Genomic DNA, 11,108 nt, shown 5'->3' on the forward strand with positions numbered 1-11,108 from the left:
ACAGCCCACGTAAGAGACTTAGGAGCCATCCTAGACAATCGTCTCAACCTCAAACCATTCATTAACCAAACCACCAAGGATTGCTTCTACAAATTACATATTCTGAAAAGAATTAAACCACTTTTCCACGCTCAGGACTTTAGAACAATCTTGCAAGCAATAATCTTTTCCAAACTAGATTATTGCAACTCATTACTATTAGGCCTCCCAGCTTCTTATACCAAACCTCTACAAATGGTTCAGAACTCTGCAGCCAGAGTCCTTACAAATTCCAGGAAAATTGACCACATTTTACCTATCCTCAAAAACCTCCATTGGTTACCGATCCACTACAGAATCATGTACAAAACCATCAACATCATATACAAAACTATCAACCAACACACGCAACTTGACCTACAAATACATAGAAACATAGAAACATAGAAATGACGGCAGAAGAAGACCGAATGGCCCATCCAGTCTGCCCAGCAAGCCTCACACATTTTTTCTCTCATTCTTATCTGTTACTCTTAGCTCCTTGTTCTATTCCCCTTCCACCCCCACCATTAATGTAGAGAGCAGTGATGGAGCTGCATGCAAGTGAAATATCTAGCTTGATTAGTTAGGGGTAGTAGGGGCAGTAACTGCCGCGATAAGCAAGCTACACCCATGCTTATTTGTTTTACCTAGACTATGTTGTACAGCTCTTGTTGGTTTTTTTTTACTTCTCCCCTGCTGTAGAAGCAGAGAGCCATGCTGGATATGCATTGAAAGTGAAGTATCAGGCACATTTGGTTTGGGGTAGTAACCGCCGTAACAAGCCAGCTACTCCTCGCTTTGTGATTGCGAATCCTTTTTTTCTTCACCCCTGTTGTTGAAGCTATGCAGGATATGCGTGAAGCATCAGTTTTTTGTTTTTGTTTTATTTTTCCCCCTGCCGTTGTTTGTTGTTTGTTTGTTTGTTAATTTTTTTTCCCCTTCCGTTGAAGCAGAGAGTTATGCTGGAAATGCGTGATGTATCAGTCTTTCTCCCATGCCGATGCAACAGAGAACCATGCTGGATATGCATGGAAAGTGAAGTATCAGGCACATTTGGTTTGGGGTAGTAACCGCCGTAACAAGCCAGCTACTCCCCGCGTTTTGAGTGCGAACCCTTTTTCTTCTCCCTTGCCGTTGTAGCAGAGAGCTCTGCTGGATGTGTGAAGTATCAGTTATTCTTCTCCCCTGTCATTGAAGCAGAGAGCTATGCTGTATATGCATTGAAAGTGAAGTATCAGGCATATTTGGTTTGGGGTAGTAACCACCGTAACAAGCCAGCTACTCCCCTCTTTGTGAGTGCAAATCCTTTTTTCCATTACCTCTTGCTGTTGAAGCTTAGAGCGATGTAGGAGTCACAGTAAGCATGTGTATGTTTATTTAATAAGGGTATTGTGTCAATAGCCATCATTCTGGCGAGTCACCCACTCTTCATTGGCGGCCTCTTGACTTTATGGATCCGCAGTGTTTATCCCACGCCCCTTTGAAGTCTTTCACAGTTCTGGTCTTCACCACTTCCTCCGGAAGGGCATTCCAGGCATCCACCACCCTCTCCGTGAAGAAATACTTCCTGACATTGGTTCTGAATCTTCCTCCCTGGAGCCTCAAATCATGACCCCTGGTTCTGCTGATTATTTTCCTACGGAAGAGGTTTGTCGTTGTTTGTGGATCATTAAAACCTTTCAAGTATCTGAAAGTCTGTATCATATCACCTCTGCTCCTCCTCTCCTCCAGGGTGTACATATTTAGATTCTTCAATCTCTCCTCGTACGTCATCCTATGAAGATCCTCCACCTTCCTGGTCGCCCTTCTCTGTACCGCTTCCATCTTGTCTTTGTCTTTTTGTAGATATGGTCTCCAGAACTGAACACAGTACTCCAGGTGAGGCCTCACCAAGGACCTGTACAAGGGAATAATCAAGGGAATAATACAAGGGAATAATACCTCTTAAAAAATACACTTCCGCCAGACCTATCAGGGAATACTACAAAGAGTCACTCCAAATTCCAAAGGCCAAAACCTACCAACATAAATCCTTGAGTCTCAGAGCCTTCTCTTCGGCAGGTCCAGCTCTCTGGAACTCTATCCCACCAGATTTGAGACAGGAGCCATGCTCTCTAACATTTAGGAAAAAACTAAAAACTTGGCTTTTTAAAAAAGCATTTCCAAGCCTTGAATAAAACCTCCAGCCAATAACACAAACTCATACAATAACTGAATGTAAATACGAATCAACCAACCTTAAACCTACACTCATCAATACCTGCTGAGTATATCTTACCATTACCATTCACATCTGTGTCATATTTATTCATTTGGTTACTTATGTACCGTTTCATAGTGATGTACCGCTACATTTACTCACATAGTCTTATTTATTCACTTTACTATTCTTTTACGTTAATAAGCTGAAATGTAAATATTGCTCTGTTCAATCTCTCCCCTCTTCCAGTTCCAAGTTAATTTTCCCTGTTTTATTGTAACTTTCTATCTCCCTTTATCTGATTCTCTGTATTTAAGTTCAAGGTTCTTATTGTAAATATTGTTTCTACGTTACGTTATGCTTTCACTCTTTGTTATTTGTAAACCGGGTTGATGTGATGCCTGTCATGAAACTCGGTATAACAAAAACAATAAATAAATAAATAAATAAATAAATAAAATAATAGCACAATGCAAAATTTCATCATAACATAGCACGCATGTTGTTGAACTCAACACATACATCTTCATCATAAAATATCTGTCTGTACTCTCTAATAAATTAGCTTGTTACATTTAGTCACAATTAGTTCTAACAAATTGATTATACACAATCTTTCCAAAACATTGCTTATTTAAAATAGGAAAAATTGCAAAATCAATCCTTATATGCACCCCAAAATTCAAAATCTAATTCTAATGTAATGACTGTTATTATTTTAACAAGTAGTATAAATCCAGATGTTTAAACTCCATTTCAAACCTGTACAAAGATTTCAACTTAAATCCAAGTGCTTAATCCCAAATGTTTAAACTAACCAGTTAGTCTAGCTAGGACTAGTTAGGAATGTGTTAGTACAGATAGCTCAAAAGGTGACCCAGGGGCTGAGAGCAGAAAGAACGTGCAGTGGTGAGCAGTAACGTGTTTAGTGTGGAGAGTTCAGAGATAGCTCTGGGACTAAGAGTAGAGAGAACCTGCAGAATTGAGAGGGAACGTGTTTAGTGTTGAGAGCTGAGCCTGGGATTGAGAGTAGAGAGATTGTGCAGTAGTGAGAGGGAACGTGTTTAGTGTTGAGAGCTGAGCTTGGGATTGAGAGTAGAGAGATCGTGCAGTAGTGAGAGGGAACGTGTTTAGTGTTGAGAGCTGAGCTTGGGATTGAGAGTAGAGAGATCGTGCAATAGTGAGAGGGAACGTGTTTATTGAGAGCTGAGCTTGGGATTGAGAGTAGAGAGATTGTGCAGTAGTGAGAGGGAACGTGTTTATTGAGAGCTGAGCTTGGGATTGAGAGTAGAGAGATTGTGCAGTAGTGAGAGGGAACGTGTTTAGTGTTGAGAGCTGTGCCTGGGATTGAGAGTAAAGAGATTGTGCAGTAGTGAGAGGGAACGTGTTTATTGAGAGCTGAGCTTGGGATTGAGAGTAGAGAGATTGTGCAGTAGTGAGAGGGAACATGTTTAGTGTTGAGAGCTGTGCCTGGGATTGAGAGTAAAGAGATTGTGCAGTAGTGAGAGGGAACGTGTTTATTGAGAGCTGAGCTTGGGATTGAGTGTAGAGAGATTGTGCAGTAGTGAGAGGGAACGTGTTTAGTGTTGAGAGCTGAGCCTGGGACTGAGAGTAGAGAGATTGTGCAGTAGTGAGAGGGAACGTGTTTAGTGTTGAGAGCTGAGCTTGGGATTGAGAGTAGAGAGATTGTGCAGTAGTGAAAGGGAACGTGTTTAGTGTTGAGAGCTGAGCTTGGGATTGAGAGTAGAGAGATCGTGCAGTAGTGAGAGGGAACGTGTTTAGTGTTGAGAGCTGAGCTTGGGATTGAGAGTAGAGAGATCGTGCAGTAGTGAGAGGGAACGTGTTTAGTGTTGAGAGCTGAGCTTGGGATTGAGAGTAGAGAGATTGTGTAGTAGTGAGAGGGAACGTGTTTAGTGTTGAGAGCTGAGCTTGGAATTGAGAGTAGAGAGATCGTGCAGTAGTGAGAGGAAATGTGTTTAGTGTTGAGAGCTGACCCTGGGATTGAGAGTAGAGAGATCATGCAGTAGTGAGAGGGAACGTGTTTAGTGTTGAGAGCTGAGCTTGGGACTGAGAGTAGAGAGATCCTGCAGTAGTGAGGGGGAACGTGTTTAGTGTCGAGCTGAGCTTGGGATTGAGAGTAGAGAGATTGTGCAGTAGTGAGAGGGAACGTGTTTAGTGTCGAGCTGAGCTTGGGATTGAGAGTAGAGAGATTGTGTAGTAGTGAGAGGGAACGTGTTTAGTGTTGAGAGCTCAGCTTGGAATTGAGAGTAGAGAGATCGTGCAGTAGTGAGAGGGAACGTGTTTAGTGTTGAGAGCTGAGCCTGGGATTGAGAGTAGAGAGATCGTGCAGTAGTGAGAGGGAACGTGTTTAGTGTTGAGAGCTGAGCTTGGGATTGAGAGTAGAGAGATTGTGTAGTAGTGAGAGGGAACGTGTTTAGTGTTGAGAGCTGAGCTTGGAATTGAGAGTAGAGAGATCGTGCAGTAGTGAGAGGGAACGTGTTTAGTGTTGAGAGCTGAGCTTGGGATTGAGAGTAGAGAGATTGTGTAGTAGTGAGAGGGAACGTGTTTAGTGTTGAGAGCTGAGCTTGGAATTGAGAGTAGAGAGATCGTGCAGTAGTGAGAGGAAATGTGTTTAGTGTTGAGAGCTGACACTGGGATTGAGAGTAGAGAGATCATGCAGTAGTGAGAGGGAACGTGTTTAGTGTTGAGAGCTGACACTGGGATTGAGAGTAGAGAGATTGTGCAGTAGTGAGAGGGAACGTGTTTAGTGTTGAGAGCTGAGCTTGGGATTGAGAGTAGAGAGATTGTGCAATAGTGAGAGGGAACGTGTTTAGTGTTGAGAGCTGAGCTTGGGATTGAGAGTAGAGAGATCGTGCAGTAGTGAGAGGGAACGTGTTTAGTGTTGAGAGCTGAGCTTGGGATTGAGAGTAGAGAGATCGTGCAATAGTGAGAGGGAACGTGTTTATTGAGAGCTGAGCTTGGGATTGAGAGTAGAGAGATTGTGCAGTAGTGAGAGGGAACGTGTTTATTGAGAGCTGAGCTTGGGATTGAGAGTAGAGAGATTGTGCAGTAGTGAGAGGGAACGTGTTTAGTGTTGAGAGCTGTGCCTGGGATTGAGAGTAAAGAGATTGTGCAGTAGTGAGAGGGAACGTGTTTATTGAGAGCTGAGCTTGGGATTGAGAGTAGAGAGATTGTGCAGTAGTGAGAGGGAACATGTTTAGTGTTGAGAGCTGTGCCTGGGATTGAGAGTAAAGAGATTGTGCAGTAGTGAGAGGGAACGTGTTTATTGAGAGCTGAGCTTGGGATTGAGTGTAGAGAGATTGTGCAGTAGTGAGAGGGAACGTGTTTAGTGTTGAGAGCTGAGCCTGGGACTGAGAGTAGAGAGATCGTGCAGTAGTGAGAGGGAACGTGTTTAGTGTTGAGAGCTGAGCTTGGGATTGAGAGTAGAGAGATCATGCAGTAGTGAGAGGGAACGTGTTTAGTGTTGAGAGCTGAGCTTGGGACTGAGAGTAGAGAGATCCTGCAGCAGTGAGGGGGAACGTGTTTAGTGTCGAGCTGAGCTTGGGATTGAGAGTAGAGAGATTGTGCAGTAGTGAGAGGGAACGTGTTTAGTGTCGAGCTGAGCTTGGGATTGAGAGTAGAGAGATTGTGCAGTAGTGAGAGGGAACGTGTTTAGTGTTGAGAGCTGAGCCTGGGATTGAGAGTAGAGAGATTGTGCAGTAGTGAGAGGGAACGTGTTTAGTGTTGAGAGCTGAGCTTGGGATTGAGAGTAGAGAGATTGTGCAGTAGTGAGAGGGAACGTGTTTAGTGTTGAGAGCTGACACTGGGATTGAGAGTAGAGAGATCCTGCAGTAGTGAGAGGGAACGTGTTTAGTGTTGACAGCTGTGCCTGGGATTGAGAGTAGAGAGATCGTGCAGTAGTGAGAGGGAACGTGTTTAGTGTTGACAGCTGTGCCTGGGATTGAGAGTAGAGAGATTGTGCAGTAGTGAGAGGGAACGTGTTTAGTGTCGAGCTGAGCTTGGGATTGAGAGTAGAGAGATTGTGCAGTAGTGAAAGGGAACGTGTTTAGTGTTGAGAGCTGAGCTTGGGATTGAGAGTAGAGAGATCGTGCAGTAGTGAGAGGGAACGTGTTTAGAGTTGAGAGCTGAACCTGGGATTGAGAGTAGAGAGATCGTGCAGTAGTGAGAGGGAACGTGTTTAGTGTTGAGAGCTGTGCCTGGGATTGAGAGTAGAGAGATCGTGCAGTAGTGAGAGGGAACGTGTTTAGTGTCGAGAGCTGAACCTGGGATTGAGAGTAAAGAGATCGTGCGGTAGTGAGAGGGAACGTGTTTAGTGTTGAGAGCTGAGCTTGGGATTGAGAGTAGAGAGATCCTGCAGTAGTGAGAGGGAACGTGTTTAGTGTTGAGAGCTGTGCCTGGGATTGAGAGTAGAGAGATCGTGCAGTAGTGAGAGGGAACGTGTTTAGTGTCAAGAGCTGAACCTGGGATTGAGAGTAAAGAGATCGTGCAGTAGTGAGAGGGAACGTGTTTAGTGTTGAGAGCTGAGCTTGGGATTGAGAGTAGAGAGATCCTGCAGTAGTGAGAGGGAACGTGTTTAGTGTTGAGAGTTCAGAGCTGAGAGGATGAAATGTAGCTGTGCAGGAGACTAAATCTGCAAATCGAGGATGGACAGAACCGTGGGTAAAGGCTTGAGAGCAGAGAGGTCCATATTCAGTAGCTGTCTGGATTGAATAGTTAGCCGGTTAAACTTATTCGTCTAACATTGGAGCTATATTCAGTAGTGCAGATAGACCCCCACACACACACACACAGACCCTGCAGCTATCAATCTAAGCAGTCCCCTCTGAAGAAAAGTACAATAATAGCTTAAGGTGCCATGTGACAATGAGCCCTCCCTAGTCCGGCCCCTCCTTTCCATATAAAGACTAGGCCGGTAGCGGCCCCCCCCTCACCGCCCAGTGTCGTGCTTTGAATAGGCCTGAGCTGTGTTCTTTTTTTCGCCGGGGGTGGGGGGCTTATCCCTGGATCTTCCTTTGATAAAATATCACGGCTTAGTGAATCCAGGCCAGAGTTAGCCGACTAGCTCTGCCTCTCCCTTTCACGCCCCCCCCCCCCCCCTGTGAAGTGCCCATATCTTCATTATCCGGATATTTTTCCCCGGAGTACCCCCGGCTAAGCGCTTTTGAATACGGGCCTCGGAGTGACCTGGCAGCGGAGCTGGAGACGGTAGGGGGATCTGAGTTGTGCGTTTGCGGTGAAGCCACGCGGACGAGCCGTTACATGATGGTGGGTAAGAAGCTGACCGGGAGGGAGGCCTCGGGGAGATGGAGCCCGATGATCTCAAGCCCCTGAGACGGTGGCCAGTGCCGGAGGGATGCTCGGGTACCTGGGGAGGGGGACGTAAGCGTCAGACAGTAGGAGGAGATGAGTGCCTCGCTACAGGTGAGCTCCCGTGGAATATTGTGGGGCCAGACAGCCAGGATCCGGCCCAGAGAAACGGGTCCCAAAACAGTTTGGTGTCCGCACGATAAGCCATAAAAGAGATATGAGCCGTAAGAATCTTCATATGCGTACCCTCGAGGAAAAGGCAAGACATTTAAATACCTGGAACCTTTAAATCTTTCGCAAGACGCAAACCTTTTTTTTGTTTTTTTGTTTTTTACAGAGGCAGGAATGCCCTAGAACAAGAGGTCACAGTATCGGCCTGGGCTGGGCGGGGGTAGACTTAGCAGCAGTCCGCAGGGAGCGTCTTCCCAGGGGAAGAGCCGGGGGGTGAGCAGCAGTGAAAGGGGAGCCAGACCTCAGCTGGGAGGGGCGTCTCCGGCGTTGCATCCAGCACTGTAGTGGGCCTTAACATCGCGCTGCTTTTATACTGTTATATGTCTCCGTTTCTGTGCATGGCTGTGGGACGGTGACCGAGCCGGATTAGAAACCCACATCGATCTAAGCACAGTCCGTTCGGACAGAAGCTGGGCGGGAATAGCATCGTCAGGAGTTTTGTAGTGAGCGTCTGCTGATTTTATTTTGGTGTGACGCCCAAAGCCAATCCCAGCTGCCTTTCCTAATATTACTGCTCAGTCAAGGATCCCATGTGGGCATTGTGTGACCCCTCCCCCCCCTTGATAAAGTCTGTTTTCTGCTCACTGGTCGCTTTCCATAATGTACGCTAATGTAGTCTTCTGTTTACATCCTGCAGGGCAGCAGATCATCCGGAAAGAGAAAAGAGAAGAGAATCCAGAAGGCTGTCCGATAAAAGTGGAACTGAATCCCAGGCAAGACAATATTTCCCAGGGGACTGAGAGAGGAGACATGGGGGAAGGTCAGGAGGGAGCAGCAAAGAAGCCGAGAGACCCGCCGGATGCAGTCACTGAGTGTGAGGGAAGGGACAGGGAGCTCAGAGACGTCCCCGAGCACCCGAGACAACAGAGAGCAGAGAGACCATTTCAAAGTAATAACGGTGATCACATCACTTTTATATACCATCAGGGAGAGTGGAAAGAGAAGAAATCCTTTCTCTGTAACACCTGTGGCAAATGCTTTAACCGGAAATCACATTTAATCTTCCACAACCGAAACCACACGGGCGAGAGGCCTTTCCCCTGCCCCGAATGTGGGAAAAGCTTCAATCGCAAAGATTCCTTACTCCGACATCAGAAAACCCACACGGGTGAGAGGCCCTTTCTGTGCACGGACTGCGGGAAATGCTTCGTTCTGAAGCGCCATCTCATAACGCACCACAGGACCCACACGGGAGAGAAACCCTTCGAGTGCACCGAATGCGGGAAGTGCTTCGGCATGCGGCGGCAGCTTGTCATGCATCAGAGAACCCACACGGGAGAGAGGCCCTTCGAGTGCCCGGACTGCAGTAAAGCTTTCACGCGAAAGGAATGCCTGAAAAAGCACCAGAGGATTCACACGGGGCTGAAACCTTTCCCGTGTACTGAATGCAGGAGAGGTTTCAGTCGCAAAGACCTCTTAATCTTACACCAGAGAAGCCACTTGGAGGCGCTGGTGTCAGGCGAGAAGCCATATGCATGTGCTGAGTGTGATAAAAGATTCACGGTGAAATCCAATCTGGAAAAGCACCACAGGACACATTTGAGAGAGAAACCGTTTGTATGTCCTGAGTGTGACAAAAGATTCAGTGCAAAATCTAACCTGAAAATACACTATCGGGCGCATACAGGAGAGAAACCTTTTACATGTACTGAATGTGATAAGGGGTTTAGTGCAAAATCATACTTAGAAAAGCATCGCAGGATCCACTTGGGAGAGAAACCATTTCAGTGTTCTGAGTGTGATAAAAGCTTCAGCTACAAACCTTATCTGAAAATACACTGGAGGATCCACCATTTACACATGTAAAGAATGCAATAATTCATTAGGTGCTAAATCAAAGCAGAGGTATGCATTGCATGAGACAGATGGAGAGAGAGGAGCAGAAAACTAACCGACAACTTGGAAAGGAAATGACCAGAAACAATCTCCAATATCAAACTTGGGCAAGCATTAGAAAGAACTGAAGGAATGAGTGAAAATCCACCAGCGCACGGAGAGGGGGATGGGGAAGAAGCAACAGGAATTTGCAAAACAAGGGGAAAATAGCTCTTTAAAAAGTCAGACCAGCAGGCAAGGAAAAACAAAGCAGCCGAATTCACAAGCACAGCAGGAAATACAACGAGTTCACTTTAGGAACCACACCTAGATCAAAATCTGACTCGGGAATGGTTCAGGAGAGGTGACCTTAATCACCTGTAGATGAGAGATTAACAATCGCAGCACAAGTCGTGGACTGTGGACAAGATGATTTATAACAGGGTTGCCACGTGAAGTTCTTTCCCTCAACACATCTACCCCTTTCTGAAAGGACTTTCCAGTTCTCCCTTCCCTCCCCTTATAGACTTTCCCTTACTCCCCTCTGACACCCCCCCCCACGGACCTCTTTTCCTCTCCTGCCATCCACACCCCTCAGCTCAGCAGTCCTAGCCCCCCCCCGTCCGCTGCTGCCGTGGAGATGGCAGCAGCAGTGCTTAGTGAGTGAGCATGGGGGGTGGGGGGTGGGCGACAGCCAGCTCACACTCACAGGATCTGCCCCCTTGCCTGGAAACTTGGAGGGGGGGGGGGGGGCAGGGCCTGGGCGTGCATGCGCCAGCTGGATCCGCCCGCTCACTCGCCACTTTCCCCCGGTGCCGCTGGACCCGGGAGCAGGGCCCAGCTGGGAGGAAGGCGGGGAGCCTCTGCTGCCGGCGGATGACCTGCTGGTCTGCGCGCCTCCGCGTCGGCACCGAAACCTTGGGACGTTTTCTGCTTAAGGACTCTCTAGAAACCTAACCCAAGCCAGGCAGGAGAAAGCTGCAGCCCGCACGGAGGTCACTGGATGGCTTTGTGCATCAGGGTTTGCAGTAGGGGACGCTGTCTTTATCGTAACCGACCACTTCGTTTGGGTATTTTTGGGAAAAAACGTGATATGTATGCTAGAAAACCAATATTTATGAGCATTAACTGTAATATTCTGCCGTGCATCCTGTCGAGCACTCTCTCTCTCTCGCTTCCCCCCACCCAGTTTACTAGTAAACATTGCTGGCCCTGCACCCTGCAGCCCCTGCTTTTACAGAAAAAACCCAGCGGGGCTGGCAGCTAGGATATTAGATATTAGATAGGGGGTGGCTTTTCCTAGCAGGCTGCTGGATGCGCATCGCCAACGAGAGAGGAGAGAGAGAGCCTCCTCTGCCCGCCGACGTGGGCCTCTTCCTTCATCGGCACGGGGGCCTTCGCTCCGCCACGGGCGTGGGATCTGCTTCCCTCTGCGCGGACGCGTGGCCTGCTTGTTTCTTGCTCTCCACGGTGGAACCGGCCCTGCTCTTCTCCTCTGAATACCCCGCTTCTC

The 11,108-nt window shown here is 47.3% G+C and overlaps 1 protein-coding gene across 2 annotated transcripts in view; it reads left to right on the forward strand.

Annotated features, from left to right (window-relative positions):
• The window catches only part of LOC115083498 (zinc finger protein OZF-like), a 78,895-nt gene extending 68,220 nt beyond the window's left edge, over positions 1 to 10,675 (forward strand). For both annotated transcript variants that reach the window (XM_029587357.1, XM_029587358.1), the window contains exon 4: positions 8,418 to 10,675. In XM_029587357.1, coding sequence (XP_029443217.1) covers positions 8,418 to 9,586 — 1,169 coding nt within the window. In that variant the 3' untranslated portion in view covers positions 9,587 to 10,675. The remainder of the gene's footprint in view (positions 1 to 8,417) is intronic.
• Positions 10,676 to 11,108: the final 433 nt, after the last annotated feature.

The sequence above is a fragment of the Rhinatrema bivittatum genome, chromosome 2 (assembly GCF_901001135.1).
Source record: "Rhinatrema bivittatum chromosome 2, aRhiBiv1.1, whole genome shotgun sequence".
NCBI classification, from domain to species: domain Eukaryota; kingdom Metazoa; phylum Chordata; class Amphibia; order Gymnophiona; family Rhinatrematidae; genus Rhinatrema; species Rhinatrema bivittatum.